The sequence below is a fragment of the Ranitomeya variabilis genome, chromosome 1 (genome assembly GCF_051348905.1).
Source record: "Ranitomeya variabilis isolate aRanVar5 chromosome 1, aRanVar5.hap1, whole genome shotgun sequence".
Lineage (NCBI taxonomy): Eukaryota > Metazoa > Chordata > Amphibia > Anura > Dendrobatidae > Ranitomeya > Ranitomeya variabilis.
In genome coordinates, this window is record NC_135232.1 from 1146520208 (window position 1) to 1146539978 (window position 19771).

The 19771-nt window shown below is 49.1% G+C and overlaps 1 protein-coding gene across 2 annotated transcripts in view; it reads left to right on the plus strand.

Moving 5' to 3' along the window:
• The window catches only part of SFXN5 (sideroflexin 5), a 317212-nt gene that overhangs the window by 14015 nt on the left and 283426 nt on the right, over positions 1-19771 (plus strand). The window contains exon 2 of one of the 2 annotated variants that reach the window (XM_077280329.1): positions 8902-8970. The exons of the other annotated variant lie outside the window; for it this stretch is intronic. Coding sequence (XP_077136444.1) covers positions 8902-8970 — 69 coding nt within the window. The remainder of the gene's footprint in view (positions 1-8901; positions 8971-19771) is intronic. 2 annotated transcript variants of the gene reach the window in all.

Consider the following 19771-nt stretch of genomic DNA (forward strand, 5'->3'; position numbering starts at 1 on the left):
GACCTTGTTTCTGTGTTTTATCACATTTGTGGTGAGGTTCCGTTAATATTTCCATCATATTTGATACCTGTTGGACACCATTGTAAGTCCGCAGTTTTCACCAGGTGCCCTTGGAAGCTGTGATATGACTGGTCTGGCACTGCATGGTGGTGGTTCTAAATGGAGCACAGCTTGATTCCTGTCCTGGGAGATCTTAAAACAAGTCAGTATCTTCACCTTGGCGATCCCCTGGATCTCTCTGGTCCTTAAGCCTCTTGTTGTGACTGGACACAATCACTGGAGACACAATGTGGTTAATCATCTCTGGAATCTCACTAATAGCACAAAATTCTTGACCAAAGCCCAAGTGGTTTCAGTCGAGCACTGGCGAGTATCTCCAACCTTGGGAAATTGTCACCTCTAGTCATCGCAGATGATTGTTCATGCTAAATATTCAAGCTGTGGTTGGACAGATTGGCTAAAATTAGGCATTTCAGCTGACTTTTATCTTGACTAAAAAGGGTTGACTTTAATTATGGGTGGACGTTACTCTTTGGTACTCGTGAACACTCTGTTCTGCCACCATCTTGCTGCAGCACACAATGGGTGCATCCTCACCGCCTGGCGCTCGTTGTTTGGATGCCATTAGGTACTTTCTGAATCTGAACATGCTGAGAACGTAGCAGTGTTTTATCAGGAGGTAGACTAAATCTCTCCAACACTGACTCGATTGTATTAAATAAAGGCGAACTTTCCTTATGACTACGAGGATTCCTTCCAACGTCTGCCGTGCATCCAGGAAAGACTCCTTCTCGTTCTGACCACGAGCCCAGAGTATTTGCCAAGCTGTTAATTTGCTAATTGCTGAACTCAGCTGCTGCTAAATGAAGCTCGATCATCTGATTAGATTTGTGTATGCATGCGTAGGACGAGAGAGAGATGAGAGAAGTGGACTGTATTCTCACATAAGGCGACAACAATATGGTCTGCTCCAGTGATTTGCTCGGAGAAGAGGTCATCTGCCTGTGTGAACAAGAAGTCAATCTTTCATAGTAATTTCGGGCTACATAAGGGCTTTTTATTCATCAAATCACTATTGACTTGTGAAGCCTTGACGGAAAATGTTTCTTGTAGTTGCCTTACCTTATGTTGAGGTCTTAAGTAGGGTCCAACAAGTCTACTGTGCAATATGGTTAATATGGAGTCGCCAAAATTACCCTTAAGTATTTAATTTTCCTGATCGGGTTGTAGCAAAGTGCCAAATTTTAACAAGGAGATCTACAGTACCTGCCTGGATGAGTTGCCTTCTCCCCCATGTAAATTAGGAGAATTATCGTGACACCGGACACCTATGGAACAGCTGTTTTTTTGACTGAGCACAAGATGAGCGATAACTAGTAGATTGGGGGAGGTCTGACCACTGAGATCCTTCCTGACCACCATGGTGGAAGACTTGTGCACTACCACTCCATTCAGTGTCTATGGGACTCTGCCATCTCCGTCAGTCCCATATTGAATTGACTACAGCTCCATTCCACTGGTGGCGCAAGTTCTTCAGTGGCGGTAGAAGCAGTCAGATCCACACTTATCTAATGTCATCATCTTTCCTATTCTACCCCTTTAAGGAAAGGGCTACATGATGACTCTGATCGCACAAAATGAAGCCATAAAAAAAAAATGCACATTTCGTCCAGAATTTGCAATCGTGTAAGCATTGCAGGGTTGGGTTTTGACGGTAGAGATGCATTAAACCGAAATCCGTCAGCCTTCAGGTTGGACATGACATCCATTGTGTTTTCTTATTGCAAGGTTGCGTGTGACCAAAAAATGTGTCTGCTTTGGATTTTCATGTAAAGGTACAGAGTGGTCACCGAAAAGAACCATGTTATGAGCTGCAGGGAATGAGCAATTTACAGCTGTCTTAAGACGGAGACCAGCTACTGCTTGCATGGTGATGTAGTCCAACAGGCGGCAGGATCTACTGCCACAAGATTTCTGGATTTAGCAGGTTTAAAACTGCAGACAAACACCACGCTTATGAAATGTTGACTAATGTAGTCAGAAATCTGCTAGAGCGCCACATCTCTCCGATTGTTTCCGACCACTGCCTTCGATAGCCCATATGATGAAGCCTTAAATTGCATCAACCTATTTGAGCACATGAGCGCTCATATTGGGCGTTGGGAAGAGGAAATATGTGCGCAAGATGCCACGGAGCATGATGTCAGATCTGGAAGGATGGAGGAGCATGCTTCTCATTTTATAAAAACAAAAAATAATATGGGGAAAGAGTGAGGGGGAGACATTGTGCGGCCTCTTATGACAGACAATGCAGCTGATGCTCGGAGATCTTGGCAGGACACCGGGGCAGAAAACTGGGAGCTCAGTACTTCCTGAGTAAAAATAACACCCCAGTTATACTGTTCTTCAGCCTCTGCAGATAGTGAAGGGGCCATGTTCTTGGTTACAACTCATTGTGCGGTGATTTGGGTTTCCACAGAATCACTAATATGTTGCTACTTCACAAGCTGTGCGTAAGTCATCCAGATGTTTGGAGGTGCATTTGGGAGAGCCCTAGAACTCTTTAGATAAAATTTGTGGACCTCCTAAAGGGGAGCGTCTCATAAGACATGAGATCTCTTGACACTAGAGACTGACACACTAAACATTACACCTGAAGAGTTTTAAAATCCTAAAAAAGTATGATATGGTCCCAGACTTGGTTTCGATCCTTGGTGGATAAAAGGAATGAGACTGATTTCACTAGTAGGTTTCTGTGTCTTCATTTTAATGATGAACCACGATGCATTGTTGGGCATCTCCTACGTAGAGGTTTGGTGTCAAGGCTGGTTTAGTTTTGGGATTGTTGGCTCCCTCTATATTTTTCATTCAGGATCAGGTTCCTTTTTGTTCTTGGTGTGTGTGATGGGCTTAGGTGAGGTTGGATTTCGGATGCCATGTCAACCAGATTGACTTTTATAGTAAATGTTTTCGACATGATATGGGTAGAACTCCTATCACTAGCTCCTGGGGCCAGATCCGTTCTTAAGAGCCTTGTTTCATAATTCTAGAGTACATAATATTCCATGAAAGAAAGATGTCTGATGGGATGTATCCCTAAAGATGAGACTGGCTCTAACTTTTGTTAGATCTGTCTTCAGTTTGCTAGAAGACGGGGCTTAAAGGGAACCTGTCACCCCGTTTTTTCAGTATGAGATAAAAATACCATTAAATAGGGCCTGAGCTGTGCTGGACAATAGTGTATTTTGTGTACCCTGATTCCCCACCTATGCTGCCGAAATACGTTACCAAAGTCGCAGTTTTTGCCTGTCAATCAAGGTGGTCTGTTCAAATGGGCGTGGTGAAATCGCTTCTTCTCCCCCAGATCTTGCTTATCTTTCCGTTGGTGGCGTAGTGGTTTGCGCATGCCCAACAGCGGAATGCACTGCGCAGCTGAAGTAAAAGAGCGCGATCTGCACTATTCACAGCTTCATCGCTGGCGACGGCCATCTTCCTGAGGCCGCGCGTGCGCAGATGGAGCATATCGGCTTCAGGAAAATGGCCGCCGTGGTCTCCATCTGCGCACGCGCGGCATCCCGCGGCTATTTTCCTGAAGCCCCGGGCAGCAGAGTGCTCCATCTGCGCACGCGCGGCCTCAGGAAGATGGCCGCCGCCAGCGATAAAGCGGTGAATAGTGCAGATCGCGCTCTTTTTCTTCAGCTGCGCAGTGCATTCCGCTGTTGGGCATGCGCAAACCACTACGCCACCAATGGAAAGATAAGCAAGATCTGGGGGAGAAGAAGCGATTTCACCACGCCCATTTGACCAGACCACCTTGATTGACAGGCGAAAACGGCGACTTTGGTAAGGTATTTCGACAGCATAGGTGGGGAATCAGGGTACACAAAATACACTATTGTCCAGCACAGCTCAGGCCCTATTTAATGGTATTTTTATCTCATACTGAAAAAACGGGGTGACAGGTTCCCTTTAAGGGGCAGTAGATGGATGTGGCTGTCACCATCTCACACTTTCGCCAAGCTTGGCATGGTGTGCATCGGTGGTTATTTTCTGAGGCATTGTGTTTGAAACCTTCAGGATCGTTGACTGAGGAGATCATTAATGCTAAACCCTTTGTTTTTGGCCTATATTGCCATGAAGTTCCCAACTTTTGATATTTTTACTATAGCCTACACATTATTCTTAAGAGGCCAAACTAGAATAACACCACTTATGGGTGTCGCGTTCTTCCAGTGTTGAGTCGGCGGTAGCTGACTGTACAGTGGAAATCATTTAAGTCAACTGGAAACAACAAATCTTCTTAGATCCCAGTGAACAATGGAGTTTCTGGATAAGTGGTTTGCAACTGGTGACCCATAGACCTCATGAAGCCACCCTGGTTCTACGTTTTCAAAGTCCATATGTTGGCATGGGTGGCTATAAGCCTAGTTGAGGGGTCTGGTGGGACTTTGGTTGGGAGCTTTGTGGTTAGGCTGATGAGTCTCCTGTTATTATACTGGGACCTTACATGCAAGAAGACCTAGCCGCTGAAAACTGAGTACTAGGGATATTAAATTACCTCTGATGTAGTCAAGGACCATATTTGAGGCCCCTGTAATTTGTTTGGTTGACCATCATTACTATTATCAGGAATCTCCATCATCCTCTCGTTGATGTTGAGGCCAGTAGGCGTCTGCCATCTTCCAGTGCCATGAGGTCTTAGACCAAAGGCATCGATCGCCTGCAAGAGTAATAAAGATGAGAAGGGTTAATAAGCACAATGTTTTTCATGTTTCCGAGCTCACTTGTTGGGGGTATCTGGGGCCTCTGTCTCTGTGTATTATGCTGGACATCATGAAAATGCCGGAAACGTTCTGCAGTCCCGCATGGCAGGTCACGAGATGCTCTTGTTTCGGATACGCTAAGTTGCGGCAGAGACAGGATGTTGGCAGCTTCTTCCAAAGTGTTCATCTCAAGCTGTACGATTAAGGGAGCAAAATATGTTGCATTATCTTAATCATTTACATTTCATCTGTGTTGATGAAATAATCGCTCAGGAGCATAAAAATACAAGAAATAATAAAGCAGCCGTGCCACCTACGCATCCACCAGGCCCGGGTACAATATGCTGCTAATGCCGACTTAACCATTTACTGCCATGTGATGCAAGTCGGGTCTGATGATGGGTACAGGTCTGATATAAATGCTCTGATCTGTGGCCCCGTGACGGGTATAAGGACAATACCGTGTACTGCTGACATTACCGTGCACGGTGCGGTATGATTCCTGCCTCCGGACGGAGCATTGACTTCCAATCTACCCCGAGAGGAGTGGAGGAAGGTAAGTGACAACTGCTCGGAGCACATTTCTGACTACTCTATAAAAGTAGTCATCCGTGAGCCTTAACAATAAAACCACTGATGGTTGAAGTGAATAAACTTATTCTTCTGGCAGCCGGCACCTGACGGGTGAGATCTATTAGGCAGCACAATCAGATCTTGAAGCTGATGTGTTTAAAGCAGAGAAAATGGGCAATCGGGAGGATCTGAGCGACTCGGACAAGGGGCGAATTGTGATGTCTGTCCAAATGGCATATCCAGAAGGGCGGGCCGTGTGGGGTTTTTCTGGTATATGGTAGGCCTTCTGGGGTGTTTCCCTTATACCACAATTTTTGTAGGGTGTTCCTCGTATACCGCATGTCTTTTGGGGTGTTACCGGTATATGACTTGACTTTCAGTTATTCCCGGGATGTTTTGGATCTTGTGGGGTGTTCCTTGGAATGATGAAGGTCTCGTGAGGTGTTCCCCGGAGATACGGCGAGACTTGTGGGGTGTTCTCTGGGGTGCCGTGGGTCTTGTGGGGTGTTCCCAGGTTATGGTGTGCCTTGTGGGATGCTGCGGGACTTGTGGGGATGCCGCCGTTTTTGTGGGGTGTTACGGTGGGATTTTTGGAGTGTCTCCAGAGATGCCGTGTGACTTGTGGGGTGTTCCCTGGCATAGGGCATGCCTTGTGGGGTATTCCCTGGGATATTGCAGGCAGTTTTGGGATGTTCCCTGGGTTGCTGCGGGACTTGTGGGGTGTTCCCCGGGATATGGCGGGTACTGTGGGGTGTTTCTGGGATGTTGTGGGACTTGTGGGGTGCTACCCTAAATATTACGGGTCTTGGGGTGGGGGGGAGGGGTGTTCCCCTGGATGCTGTGTGTCTTTGGGGATGTTCCCCTAGATGCTGTGCGTCTTTGCAGGTGTCTTGGATGCTGTGTGTCTTTGCAGGTGTTCCCCTGGATGCCGTGCATCTTTGCAGGTGTTCCCCTGGATGCCGTGCGTCTTTGCAGGTGTTCCCCTGGATGCCGTGTGTCTTTGGGGGTGTTCCCCTGGATGCCGTGCGTCTTTGCAGGTGTTCCCCTGGATGCTGTGCGTCTTTGGGGGTTTCCCCTGGATGTTGTGCATTTTTGCGGTAGTTCCCCTGGATGCTGTGCATCGTTGCAGGTGTTTCCCTGGATGCTGTGCATCTTTGCGGGTGTTCCCCTGGATGCCGTGCGTCTTTGCGGGTTTTTCCCTGTATGCCGTGCGTCTTTGCGGGTGTTCCCCTAGATGCCATTTGTCTTTGGGGGTGTTCCCCGGGACTCATCCTCCGCTGTACTGAACCATCAGACTTTCTGGAGTATTAGACACTGGATTACAGTGAGTACAGAGTATGGGATATCCCTGCCGCTATACTATATGACCCCTGGCTGCCCACATCTCCCGACATCCACTCTATGTGTAAGGACTTGTGTGGAGTGGGCGCCGGCTGGCTCACACGGCAGGCTCCCTTTGGTAACAGCTGGATTTATGGCCTAAATTACACAAAATGCAGTAAAAACACAGGCCTCATTTATCAATACCACCAGTATGACCTCTGTGTTGCCCATGGCAACCAATCAGAGCTCAGCTTTTATGTTTTAAACTTCTATGGAAAAATGAAAGCTGCGCTGTGATTGGTTGCTCTGGGAAACGGACAGTTTTACTGACAAATATGGCCGCGTAATGCTTTTCTTATTACTTTCTTTTTACCGCTTTATTTCTGCTCGGGTTCTATTAAAAAATCATAAAATGTTAGAGTTGGAAGGGACCTCCAGGCTCCTCGTGTCCAGCCCCCGGCTCAATGCAGGAGTCACTAAACTATCTCAGACAGATGTCTGTCCAGCCTCTGTGGGAAGACTTCCATTGAAGGAGAACTCGCCACGTCTCGTGGCCGCATGTTCCACTCATTGATCACCCTCACTTTCAAAACGTTTTTTTTTTTATATCTAATCTGTATCTTTCAATTTCCTTCCATTGCTTCTCGTGTTTCCATGTGCAAATGAGAATAATGATGGTCCCTCTACACTGTGACAGCCCTTCAGATATTTGTAGACCGCTAGAAAGTCTCCTCTCAGTCTTCTTTTTTGCAGCTAAACATTCCCAGATCCTTTACCTGTTCCTCGTAGGACATACTTTGCAGTCCGCTCACCATCCTGGTCTCTTTTCTCTGAACTTGTTCCAGTTTTTCAATGTCCTTTATTTAATGTGGGGCCCAGAACTGGACCCAGTATTCCAGATGAGGCCTGACCAAGGAGGAGTGGAGGGGGGATAATTATTTCACGTGATCCAGACTCTATACTTCTCATAATACATCCTAGAACTGTGTTTGCCTTTTTGTAGCTGCATCACACTGTTGACTCATGTGCAGTCTGTGATCTATTAGTATACCCAAGTCTTTTTCACACGTGCTGTTGCTTAGTTCTATTCCTCCCATTCTGAAGATGTAGTTTTTCTTGCCCAGATGTAGAATCTTGCATTTCTCCTGTTAAATACCATTCTATTAGTCACTGCCCATTGTTCAAGCTTATCTAGATCCTTCTGAATCCTTTATGTTTTCTCTAGTGTTAGCTATCACTCCTAGCTTTCATCGTCTTCTACAAATTTGATTAGTTTATCTTCAATTCCCTTACCTAGATCATTTAGAAAAATTATACAAATGGCATTTTTTCCCCCTATATTGTTTTGTATGAATTGTGACAAAAAAATGTCTCAAAACTGGTGTGTGTGAATATACCATAACTGCTGTCACCTTACAGCCGTCATCTTCGGTCCGCTGTGCTCCTCAGAGCTTAAATAGATAAGCTAACTTGGCAAGAATATGATAAACCCATCAGACCCAGCTCTAGTGGCCATATTCACATTGCTGTGGCTGTGCCCCCAGATCCATATAACCAGATCTAAGGCTGACACCAGATCCACCTATGGCGAGTCCAAGGCTGACACCAGATCCACCTATGGCGAGTCCAAGGCTGACACCAGATCCACCTATGGCGAGTCCAAGGCTGACACCAGATCCACCTATGGCGAGTCCAAGGCTGACACCAGATTACTGCCAGGATGTGCCACCAGATCCACATATGGGAAATCCAACGCTGACACCAGATTACTGATGATAGATGTGCCACCAGATCTGCATAAGCGAATCCAAGGCAGACACCAGATTACTGCCAGGATGTGCCACCAGATCCACATATGGGAAATCCAACGCTGACACCAGATTACTGATGATAGATGTGCCACCAGATCTGCATAAGCGAATCCAAGGCAGACACCAGATTACTGTCAGGATGTGCCACCAGATTTACATATGGCAAATCCAAGGCTGACACCAGATTACTGCCGTGGATGTGCCACCAGATCCACACTTCAGTTAGTCCCATTGTGGTATAGTGCAGCTAATCTGATGACTTTCCATGTGGCATCCATGGCAATATTGATGATTTTTAGGACATTATGATGGGTATGACCTTCTTGCCGTCCTCTGCCTCCGATGTAAGATTCCAGCAACATTCGGTGGTGACGGGCAATTTGGGGGTCTTGTGCAGATATCTCATTTTTCCCCCTTTTTATCTCTTTCAGAACACGTTCTACGGCAGATTCCGCCACTTCCTGGACATCATCGACCCGCGGACGCTCTTCGTCACTGAGGTAATGGCTGCTTCTTAGCCATCCTGTCCTCAATTATGAGGGGAACAGATAGGGCAATCTGTCACAAAGACAGGGATCGTCGGACGGTGTGCTGCCTACCTGGCGCTCGAGTCCGACACATCGCTGATCGGGTGGACAGATTACTGGGAGGGGCTGGTGAGGACCCAGCGGTCATGGTGCACATTGGCACAAATGACAAAGTTAGAGGTAGGTGGAAGGTCCTTAAAGATGATTTCAGGGAATTAGGCTGCAAGCTGAAAGCAAGGACCTCCAACGTGGTATTTTCCGAAATACTGCCTGTACCACGTCAGAGAGGCAACGGGAGATTAGGGAGGTTAATAAGTGGCTCAAGAATTGGTGTAGGAAGGAGGGGTTTGGGTTCCTGCAGAACTGGGCCGACTTCTCAGTGGGCTACAGGCTCTACGCTAGGGACGGGCTGCACCTCAATGGGGAAGGTGCAGCTGTGCTGGGGAGAAAATGGTTAGAAGGTTGGAGGAGTGTTTAAACTAGGGATTGGGGGGGAGGGTATTCATTTTATAGGAGGGGAAGATAGTGCAGATAGAGACCTGGGCACAAATAAGGAAGTTGGGGGTGGCGGTGGCATGGGGGGTGGGGTTAGAACAGCTAATAATTTAAGAAAGAATAGAGGTACAGAGAGGAACATCAAGTGCATGTATACTAATGCCAGAAGCCTCGCCAACAAAATGGATGAATTAGAACTAATGTTGTTGGAGCATAATTATGACATGGTGGGGATATCTGAGACGTGGCTGGATGAGAGCCATGACTGGGCTGTTAACTTGCAGGGCTATAGCCTGTTCAGAAATGACCGTACAGATAAGCGAGGGGGTGGGGTGTGTCTGTATGTAAAATCCACCTTAAAACCCATCCTGCGTGATAATATAGGTGAATCTAATGAAAATGTAGAGTCCCTGTGGGTGGAGATAAGGGGAGGGGGAAAAAATAATAAATTACTGATAGGGGTTTGTTATAAATCTCCAAAAATAATGGAAGCAATGGAGAATATCCTCGTAAAGCAAATAGATGAAGCTGCGACTCAAGGAGAAGTCATTATTATGGGGGACTTCAACTATCCTGAAATAGATTGGGGAACAGAAACCTGCAGTTCCAGCAAAGGTAATCGGTTTTTGACAACTATGAGAGACAATTACCTTTCACAACTGGTTCAGGACCCAACAGGGAGGGGGGCACTGCTAGACCTAATATTAACCAACAGGCCAGACCGCATCTCAAATATAAGGGTTGGGGGTCACTTGGGGAATAGTGATCACAAAATAATAAGTTTTCATGTAACCTTTAATAAGATGGGTAGTAGGGGGGTGAACAACAAGGATGTTGATTGATAAAAGATTGTCCATATAGAATCAGATAAGAGCGCTCCTATAGCATATAGTGCAATATGCACTTTAAGTATAGGTATGCTTTGAGCATCGACTCATGGGTACCATATAGAGGTTGCTAGAAATCTTTATATTATTTGATTTGTCACGCTGCAATATGCACTCTAAGTATTAATATACTATCTACATATGCAACCTAAACTAAGGGCATTATATATTGCTTTATTAGTGTACCCTGTGGATTGACTTTGACTGAAGTTAAACTTATCATACTGCAATATGCACTTTAGCTAATATTGGCATACTATACTGTTGTGAGCACCTGCTACTAATATCGTGCTATTGATGCTATAGGAGCGCTCTTATCTGATTCTATATGGACAATCTTTTATAATTCTCATTTACCTACATTGAGACCACCTATGTCCCACTTATTTATTTGATCTTCGTGGGACATGGTTTGCTTTAAGTTATAGAGGGTTGCTACATTGTTTTTGGGCATATCCTTATGACTGGTGAGATTATTTCTCACGGTATTTGTGCAATTTTTTTGTAATGTATATATAATCTTTTTCCTTTTTTGAGGGTCTTTTTTGGTTTTTGGGATTTTTGGGCACATTTCTTTATTCTATCCCAAATTAGGGATTTTTTAGGGATCCTAGGGACAGCCGCCGCGGAGTGGGGGCGTCTACCGCTTAACATTAGGACGTCTACCCCCACTGTCAGGCAGATTGTCTCCCTCTAGGGTGTTTGTAGTATTTACTCAGGGTTCCCTATTCAGGGCTTCACAGGGCCTTTGAGGGTTAGCCCACGTTGAGTGGGGGCACCTACCGCAGCAAATTAGGGTGCCAACCCCCACTGTTAGGTAGGGCTAAGTGTAGTCTTTCCTAGGGTCCAACAGGTACACAACTTGTTGTTTATTATTTACCTTATTTTTGATTAAGAGATTTTATATTTATATTTTCTAATAAAAGTTGGATTTTAGGGGTCCTTGTTGTTCAGGTTTTCTATGTTTCTAGGATTCCGAGGTATTTTGTTTTGTGGTTTGTTGTATAGTAGGGGGGTGACAAGGACACTAAACTTCAGGAGGGCAAATTTCCAACGGATGAGAGAGGATCTTGGTGCAATTAACTGGGACGATATCCTGAGACACAAAAATACACAAAGAAAATGGGAGACATTTATTAGCATCCTGGATAGGACCTGTGCACAGTATATACCGTATGGGAATAAACATACTAGAAATAGGAGGAAACCAATATGGCTAAATAGAGCTGTAAGGGGCGCAATAAGGGACAAAAAGAAAGCATTTAGAGAATTAAAGGAAGTAGGTAGTGAGGAGGCATTAAATAAATACAAAAAATTAAATACATTCTGTAAAAAGCAAATCAAGGCAGCAAAGATTGAGACAGAGAGACTCATTGCCAGAGAGAGTAAAAATAATCCCAAAATATTCTTTAACTATATAAATAGTAAGAAACTATAAAATGACAGTGTTGGCCCCCTTAAAAATAGTCTGGGTGAAATGGTGGATGAGGATGAGGAAAAAGCCAATCTGCTAAATGACTTTTTTTCATCAGTATTTACACAAGAAAATACCATGGCAGACAATATGATCAGTGATAACAAAAATTCCCCATTAAGGCCATGTTCACACTTTGCGGCCTGCTCTGCGGGTTAATCCCGCAGCGGATTTGATAAATCTGCAGGGCAAAACCGCTGCGGTTATCCCTGCAGATTTATCGCGGTTTGTTCCGCGGTTTCCGCTGCGGGTTTCCGCCTATACTATTGATGCTGCATATGCAGCAATATGCAGCATCAATAGTAATGTTAAAATAAAAAAAAAAGTTTATATACTCACCCTCCAATGTCCCGATGTCCTCGGCGCTGCACGCGGCGGTCCGGTTCCAAAGATGATGTGCGAGAAGGACCCTTTGTGATGTCACGGTCATGTGACCGCGACGTCACGGTCATGTGACCGCGACGTCACGGTCATGTGACCGCGACGTCACCACAGGTCCTGTTCGCACAGCAACTCTGACCGGCCGGCCGCGTGCAGCGCTGAGAGGTGAGTATAACATGATTTTTTATTTTCATTCTTTTTTTTACCCCAAATATGGTTCCCAGGGCCTGGAGGAGAGTCTACTGTCCTCCACCCCGGGTACCACCCGCACATTATCCGCTTACTTCCTGCAACGTGGGCACAGCCCCATGCGGGAAGTAAGTGGTTCAATGCACAAAGAAGTGACATGCTGCGGGTTGTAAACCGCTGCGTTTCTGCGCGTTTTTTCCCGCAGCATGTGCACTGCGGTTTGCGGTTTCCATAGGGTTTACATGTAAATGGAAACGCTATGGAAACTGCTGCGGACCCGCAGCTGCAGAAACGCTGCAGGTCCGCGGTAAAACCCGCAAAGTGTGAACATGGCCTAAGTGTCACCTGCTTAACCCAGCAGGAAGTATGGCGGCATCTAAAAATAACTAAAATTGACAAATCTCCGGGCCCGGATGGGATACACCCCCGAGTACTGCAGGAACTAAGTACAGTCATTGATAGACCATTATTTTTAATCTTTAAAGAGTCCATAATAACAGGGTCTGTACCACAGGACTGGCGTATAGCAAATGTGGTGCCAATATTCAAAAAAGGGGCAAAAACTGAACTCGGTAATTATAGGCCAGTAAGTTTAACCTCTACTGTGGGTAAAATCCTGGAGGGCATTCTAAGGGATGCTATACTGGAGTATCTGAAGAGGAATAACCTCATGACCCAGTATCAGCACGGGTTTACTAGGGACCGATCATGTCAGACTAATCTGATCAGCTTCTATGAAGAGGTAAGTTCCGGACTGGACCAAGGGAACCCAGTGGACGTAGTATATATGGACTTTTCCAAAGCTTTTGATACGGTGCCACACAAAAGGTTGTTACATAAAATGAGAGTAAAGGCCCCGTCTCACATAGCGAGATCGCTAGCGAGATCGCTGCTGAGTCACACGTTTTGTGACGCAACAGCGACCTCAGTAGCGATCTCGCTATGTGTGACACGTACCAGCGACCCGGCCCCTGCTGTGAGATCGCTGGTCGTGTCGGAATGGCCTGGACCTTTTTTTGGTCGTTGAGGCCCCGCTGACATCGCTGAATCGGTGTGTGTGACACCGATCCAGCGATGTCTTCACTGGTAACCAGGGTAAACATCGGGTTACTAAGCGCAGGGCCGCGCTTAGTAACCCGATGTTTACCCTGGTTACCAGCGTAAATGTAAAAAAAAACAAACAATACATACTCGCCTTCTGATGTCCGTCAGGTCCCTTGGCGTCTGCTTCCTGCTCTCACTGACTGCCGGCCGTACAGTGAGAAGTGAGAGCACAGCAGTGACGTCACCGCTGCGCTCTGCTCTCAGTGTACGGCGGCTCAGTCAGTCAGAGCAGGAAGCAGACGGCAAGGGACCTGGACACCGAAAGGCGAGTATGTACTGTTTGTTTTTTTTTGTAACCAGGGTAAACATCGGGTTACTAAGCGCGGCCCTGCGCTTAGTAACCCGATGTTTACCCTGGTTACCCGGGTGCTGCAGGGGGACTTCGGCATCGTTGAAGACAGTTTCAACGATGCCGAACTCGTTCCCCTGATCGTTGGTCGCTGGGGAGAGCGGTCTGTGTGACAGCTCCCCAGCGACCACACAGCGACTTACCAACGATCACGGCCAGGTCATATCGCTGGTCGTGATCGTTGGTAAATCGCTAAGTGAGACGGGGCCTTAATGGGGATAGGGGAAAATATGTGTAAGTGGATTGAGAGCTGGCTCAGGGATAGGAAACAAAGGGTGGTTATTAATGGAGCACACTCGGACTGGGTTGCGGTTAGCAGTGGGGTACCACAGGGGTCAGTATTGGGCCCTCTTCTTTTTAACATATTTATTAATGACCTTGTAGGGGGCATTCAGAGTAGAATTTCAATATTTGCAGATGACACTAAACTCTGCAGGGTAATCAATACAGGGGAGGACAATTTTATATTACAGGCTGATTTATGTAAACTAGAAGCTTGGGCTGATAAATGGCAAATGAGCTTTAATGGGGATAAATGTAAGGTCATGCACTTGGGTAGAAGTAATAAGATGTATAACTATATGCTTAATTCTAAAACTCTGGGCAAAACCGTCAATGAAAAAGACCTGGGTGTATGGGTGGATGACAAACTCACATTTAGTGGCCAGTGTCAGGCAGCTGCTACAAAGGCAAATAAAATAATGGGATGTATTAAAAGAGGCATAGATGCTCATGAGGAGAACATAATTTTACCTCTATACAAGTCACTAGTGCGACCACACTTAGAATACTGTGCACAGTTCTGGTCTCCGGTGTATAAGAAAGACATAGCTGAACTGGAGCGGGTGCAGAGAAGAGCGACCAAGGTTATTAGAGGACTGGGGGGTCTGCAATACCAAGATAGGTTATTACACTTGGAAAAACGAAGACTAAGGGGTGATCTTATGTTAATGTATAAATATATGAGGGTACAGTACAAAGACCTTTCTGATGATCTTTTTAATCATAGACCTGAGACAGGGACAAGGGGGCATCCTCTACGTCTGGAGGAAAGAAGGTTTAAGCATAATAACAGACGCGGATTCTTTACTGTAAGAGCAGTGAGACTATGGAACTCTCTGCCGTATGATGTTGTAATGAGGGATTCATTACTTAAATTTAAGAGGGGACTGGATACCTTTCTGGAAAAGTATAATATTACAGGTTATATATACTAGATTCCTTGATAGGGCGTTGATCCAGGGAACTAGTCTGACTGCCGTATGTGGGGTCGGGAAGGAATTTTTTTCCCCAGTGTGGAGCTTACTCTTACCACATGGGTTTTTTTGCCTTCCTCTGGATCAACATGTTAGGGCATGTTAGGTTAGGCTATGGGTTGAACTAGATGGACTTAAAGTCTTCCTTCAACCTTAATAACTATGTAACTATGTGTGTGAGATGTAAAAAATCGCTTGTCTGTAGACCCTGAAGAACATGTCCGACACCTCCAGTCAACCATGTGAGCAGAATGTCCTAGAATGCTTGTCCTCTGAGGAGCTGGTATGGCGGTGAGGGATATTGTGTGTGTACTCCTCTGTGCGCTCCTCTCTGTGCGCTCCTCTCTGTGCGCTCCTCTCTGTGCGCTCCTCTCTGTGCTCTCCTCTCTGCTCTCCTCTCTGTGCTCTCCTCTCTGCTCTCCTCTCTGTGCTCTCCTCTCTGCTCTCCTCTCTGCGCTCTCCTCTCTGCGCTCTCCTCTCTGTGCTCTCCTCTCTGTGCTCTCCTCTCTGCTCTCCTCTCTGCTCTCCTCTCTGTGCTCTCCTCCCTGTGCTCTCCTCCCTGCGCTCTCCTCCCTGCGCTCTCCTCCCTGCGCTCTCCTCCCTGCGCTCTCCTCCCTGCGCTCTCCTCCCTGCGCTCTCCTCCCTGCGCTCTCCTCCCTGCGCTCTCCTCCCTGCGCTCTCCTCTCTGCACTCTCCTCTCTGCTCTGCACTCTCCTCTCTGCGCTCTCCTCTGTGCTCTCCTCTCTGTGCTCTCCTCTCTGTGCTCTCCTCTCCGCGCTCTCCTCTCCGCGCTCTCCTCTCTGCGCTCTCCTCTCTGCGCTCTCCTCTCTGCGCTCTCCTCTCTGTGCTCTCCTCTCTGTGCTCTCCTCTCCGTGCTCTCCTCTCCGTGCTCTCCTCTCCGTGCTCTCCTCTCCGCGCTCTCCTCTCTGCGCTCTCCTCTCTGCGCTCTCCTCTCTGCGCTCTCCTCTCTGCTCTGCACTCTCCTCTCTGCACTCTCCTCTCTGCACTCTCCTCTCTGCGCTCTCCTCTCTGTGCTCTCCTCTCTCCTCTCTGTGCTCTCCTCTCTGTGCTCTCCTCTCTGTGCTCTCCTCTGTGCTCTCCTCTCTGTGCTCTCCTCCCTGCGCTCTCCTCCCTGCGCTCTCCTCCCTGCGCTCTCCTCCCTGCGCTCTCCTCTCTGCACTCTCCTCTCTGCTCTGCACTCTCCTCTCTGCGCTCTCCTCTGTGCTCTCCTCTCTGTGCTCTCCTCTCTGTGCTCTCCTCTCCGCGCTCTCCTCTCTGCGCTCTCCTCTCTGCGCTCTCCTCTCTGCGCTCTCCTCCCTGCGCTCTCCTCCCTGCGCTCTCCTCCCTGCGCTCTCCTCTCTGCGCTCTCCTCCCTGCGCTCTCCTCCCTGCGCTCTCCTCCCTGCGCTCTCCTCCCTGCGCTCTCCTCCCTGCGCTCTCCTCTCTGCGCTCTCCTCTCTGCGCTCTCCTCTCTGCGCTCTCCTCTCTGCGCTCTCCTCTCTGCGCTCTCCTCTCTGTGCTCTCCTCTCTGCGCTCTCCTCTCTGCGCTCTCCTCCCTGCGCTCTCCTCCCTGCGCTCTCCTCTCTGCGCTCTCCTCTCTGCTCTGCACTCTCCTCTCTGCTCTGCACTCTCCTCTCTGCGCTCTCCTCTCTGCGCTCTCCTCTCTGTGCTCTCCTCTCTGCGCTCTCCTCTCTGCTCTGCACTCTCCTCTCTGCGCTCTCCTCTCTGCTCTGCACTCTCCTCTCTGTGCTCTCCTCTCTGTGCTCTCCTCTCTGTGCTCTCCTCTCTGTGCTCTCCTCTCTGTGCTCTCCTCTCTGTGCTCTCCTCCCTGCGCTCTCCTCTCTGCGGTCTCCTCTCTGCACTCTCCTCTCTGCTCTGCGCTCTCCTCTCTGCGCTCTCCTCTCTGCTCTGCGCTCTCCTCTCTGCGCTCTCCTCTCTGCGCTCTCCTCTCTGTGCTCTCCTCTCTGCGCTCTCCTCTCTGCGCTCTCCTCTCTGTGCTCTCCTCTCTGTGCTCTCCTCTCTGTGCTCTCCTCTCTGTGCTCTCCTCTCTGTGCTCTCCTCTCTGTGCTCTCCTCTCTGTGCTCTCCTCTCCGCGCTCTCCTCTCTGCTCTGCGCTCTCCTCTCTGCGCTCTCCTCTCTGTGCTCTCCTCTCTGTGCTCTCCTCTCTGTGCTCTCCTCTCCGCGCTCTCCTCCCTGCGCTCTCCTCCCTGCGCTCTCCTCCCTGCGCTCTCCTCTCTGCGGTCTCCTCTCTGCGCTCTCCTCTCTGCTCCCTCCTCTCTGTGCGCTCCCTCCTCTCTGTGCGCTCCTCCCTGTGTGATCCTGTTAAGTCACATTTTGGTTTGCAGCTTTCAATGTGACTGGAGTAATCGCTGCGACCTGAGTGCACTGATCTGTAAGCCATCTTCTGTTGTTTTTTTTTTTTAAGCGTTGCAGCCCCATGTGCATCTGATGTCCGGCTCTGTGCTCGCTGGAATGTCCGGTGACGGATTATCGGGTTGCCGGATTATCAGGATGCAGTATGTTATATTGGGCTAACATGCCCCCATAGATATGCTGGCGGGAGCGCTGCTCCTGGGGTCTGTAACTCTAAATGTCTGAATACCCCTCCGTCTGCTTTCCACGCACGGCCACCGACTCCTCGCCGTTGTTATAGTAACTGTTGACAACTGGCTGAATGGAGGGTCCTGCGCTTAGTGGGGGGCCGCGCATGCCGGGAATTGAAGTGGGGGGCTCGTCTAGGCCACATCGGGGGTTATATAACCGCTGCTCCTTGTTTTCTCACAGTCCCCAAACAATGGCTACAACTTCCTCATAGACTTCAGTTCTTCAGCAGTTTCCAGATCTCTGCTTGCTGTCAATGAACGAGGGCTGTGCTGCGTAAACTGGCTACAATGTACCTGATCGCAAATCCGCCATGTATCAGGGGAGAAGTACGAGTACAGCTCTGAATGTAACCAGAGTCACCAACATGAGATGATGTTCCGCAGTGTCTGGGTGAGCTCAGTGAGGTACTGCAGCAGCTGAGGTGTATATGATGAGGTTCTGTAGCAGCTGACGTGTATGATGAGGTTCTACAACAGCTGAGGTGTATGATGAGGTTCTGCAGCAGCTGAGGTGTATTATATTATTAAACATTGGTGTGACTGGCCTGTGGTATGTGATCCTGCGCCTGTTGGTGGGTGGCTTGCTCTTGGCCCCTCTCAGCCCCCTCCTTGTTTTGCTCCTGGCCCCTCTCGGCCCCCTCCTTGTTTGCTCTCGACCTCTTCCTGGCCCCTCTCGGGCACCTCCTTGTTTGCTCTCGGACCCTTCCTGGCCCCTCTCAGGCCCCCTCCTTGTTTGCTCTCGGCCTCTTCCTGGCCCCTCTCTGTCTCCTCCTTGTTTGCTCTCGGCCTTTTCCTGGCCCCTCTCGGCCCCCTCCTTGTTTGCTCTCAGCCCCTTCCTTGCCCCCTCTTTGTTTGCTCTCGGCCCCTCCTTGTTTGCTCTCGGACACTTCCTGGCCCCTCTCGGCCCCCTCCTTGTTTGCTCTCGGCTTCCTGGCCCCTCTCGGCCCCCTCCTTGTTTGCACCTGGCCCCTCTCGGCCCCCTCCTTGTTTGCTCCTGGCCTCTTCCTGGCCCCTCTTGGCTCCCTCCTTGTTTGCTCTTGGCCTCTTCCTGACCACTCTCGGCCCTCTCGTTTGCTCTCGGCCCCTTCCTTGCCCTTCTCGGCCCCCTCCTTGTTTGCTCTCGGTCTCTTCCTGGCCCCTCTCGGTCCCCTCCTTATTTGCTCTTTGCCCCTTCCTGGCCCCTCTCGACCCCCTCCTTGTTTGCTCTTGGACCCTTCCTGGCCCCTCTCAGCCCCCTCCTTGCTTGCTCTCGACCTCTTCCTGGCCCCTCTCAGCCCCCTCCTTGTTTGCTCCTGGCCCCTCTCGGCCCCCTCCTTGTTCGCTCTCGGCCTCTTCCTGGCCCCTCTCGGACCCCTCCTTGTTTGCTATCGGACCCTTCCTGGCCCCTCTCGGGCCCCCTCCTTGTTTGCTCTCGGCCTCTTCCTGGCCCCTCTCGGCCCCCTCCTTGTTTGCTCCTGGCCCCTCTCGGCCCCCTCCTTGTTTGCTCTTGGCCTCTTCCTGGCCCCTCTTGGCCCCCTCCTTGTTTGCTCTCAGCCCCCTCTTTGTTTGCTCTTGGCCCCCTCTTTGTTTGCTCTTGGCCCCCTCTGTTTGCTCTCGGACCCCTTTTTGTTTGCTCTCGGCCACTTCCTGGCTCCTCTCGGTCCCCTCCTTGTTTGCGCTCGGCCTCTTCCTGGTCACTCTCTGCCCCTTCCTTGTTTGCTCTCGGACACTTCCTGGCCCCTCTTGGCCCCCTCCTTGTTTGCTCTCGGCCCTCTCCTTGTTTACTTCTGGCCCCTCTCGGCCCCCTTTTTGTTTGCTTTCAGCCTCTTCCTGGCCCCTCTCGGCCCCCTCCTTGTTTGCTCTCGGTCCCCTCCTTGTTTGCTCTCGGCCCCTTCCTGGCTCCTCTCGGTCCCCTCCTTGTTTGCGCTCGGCCTCTTCCTGGTCACTCTCTGCCCCTTCCTTGTTTGCTCTCGGACACTTCCTGGCCCCTCTTGGCCCCCTCCTTGTTTGCTCTCGGCCCTCTCCTTGTTTACTTCTGGCCCCTCTCGGCCCCCTTTT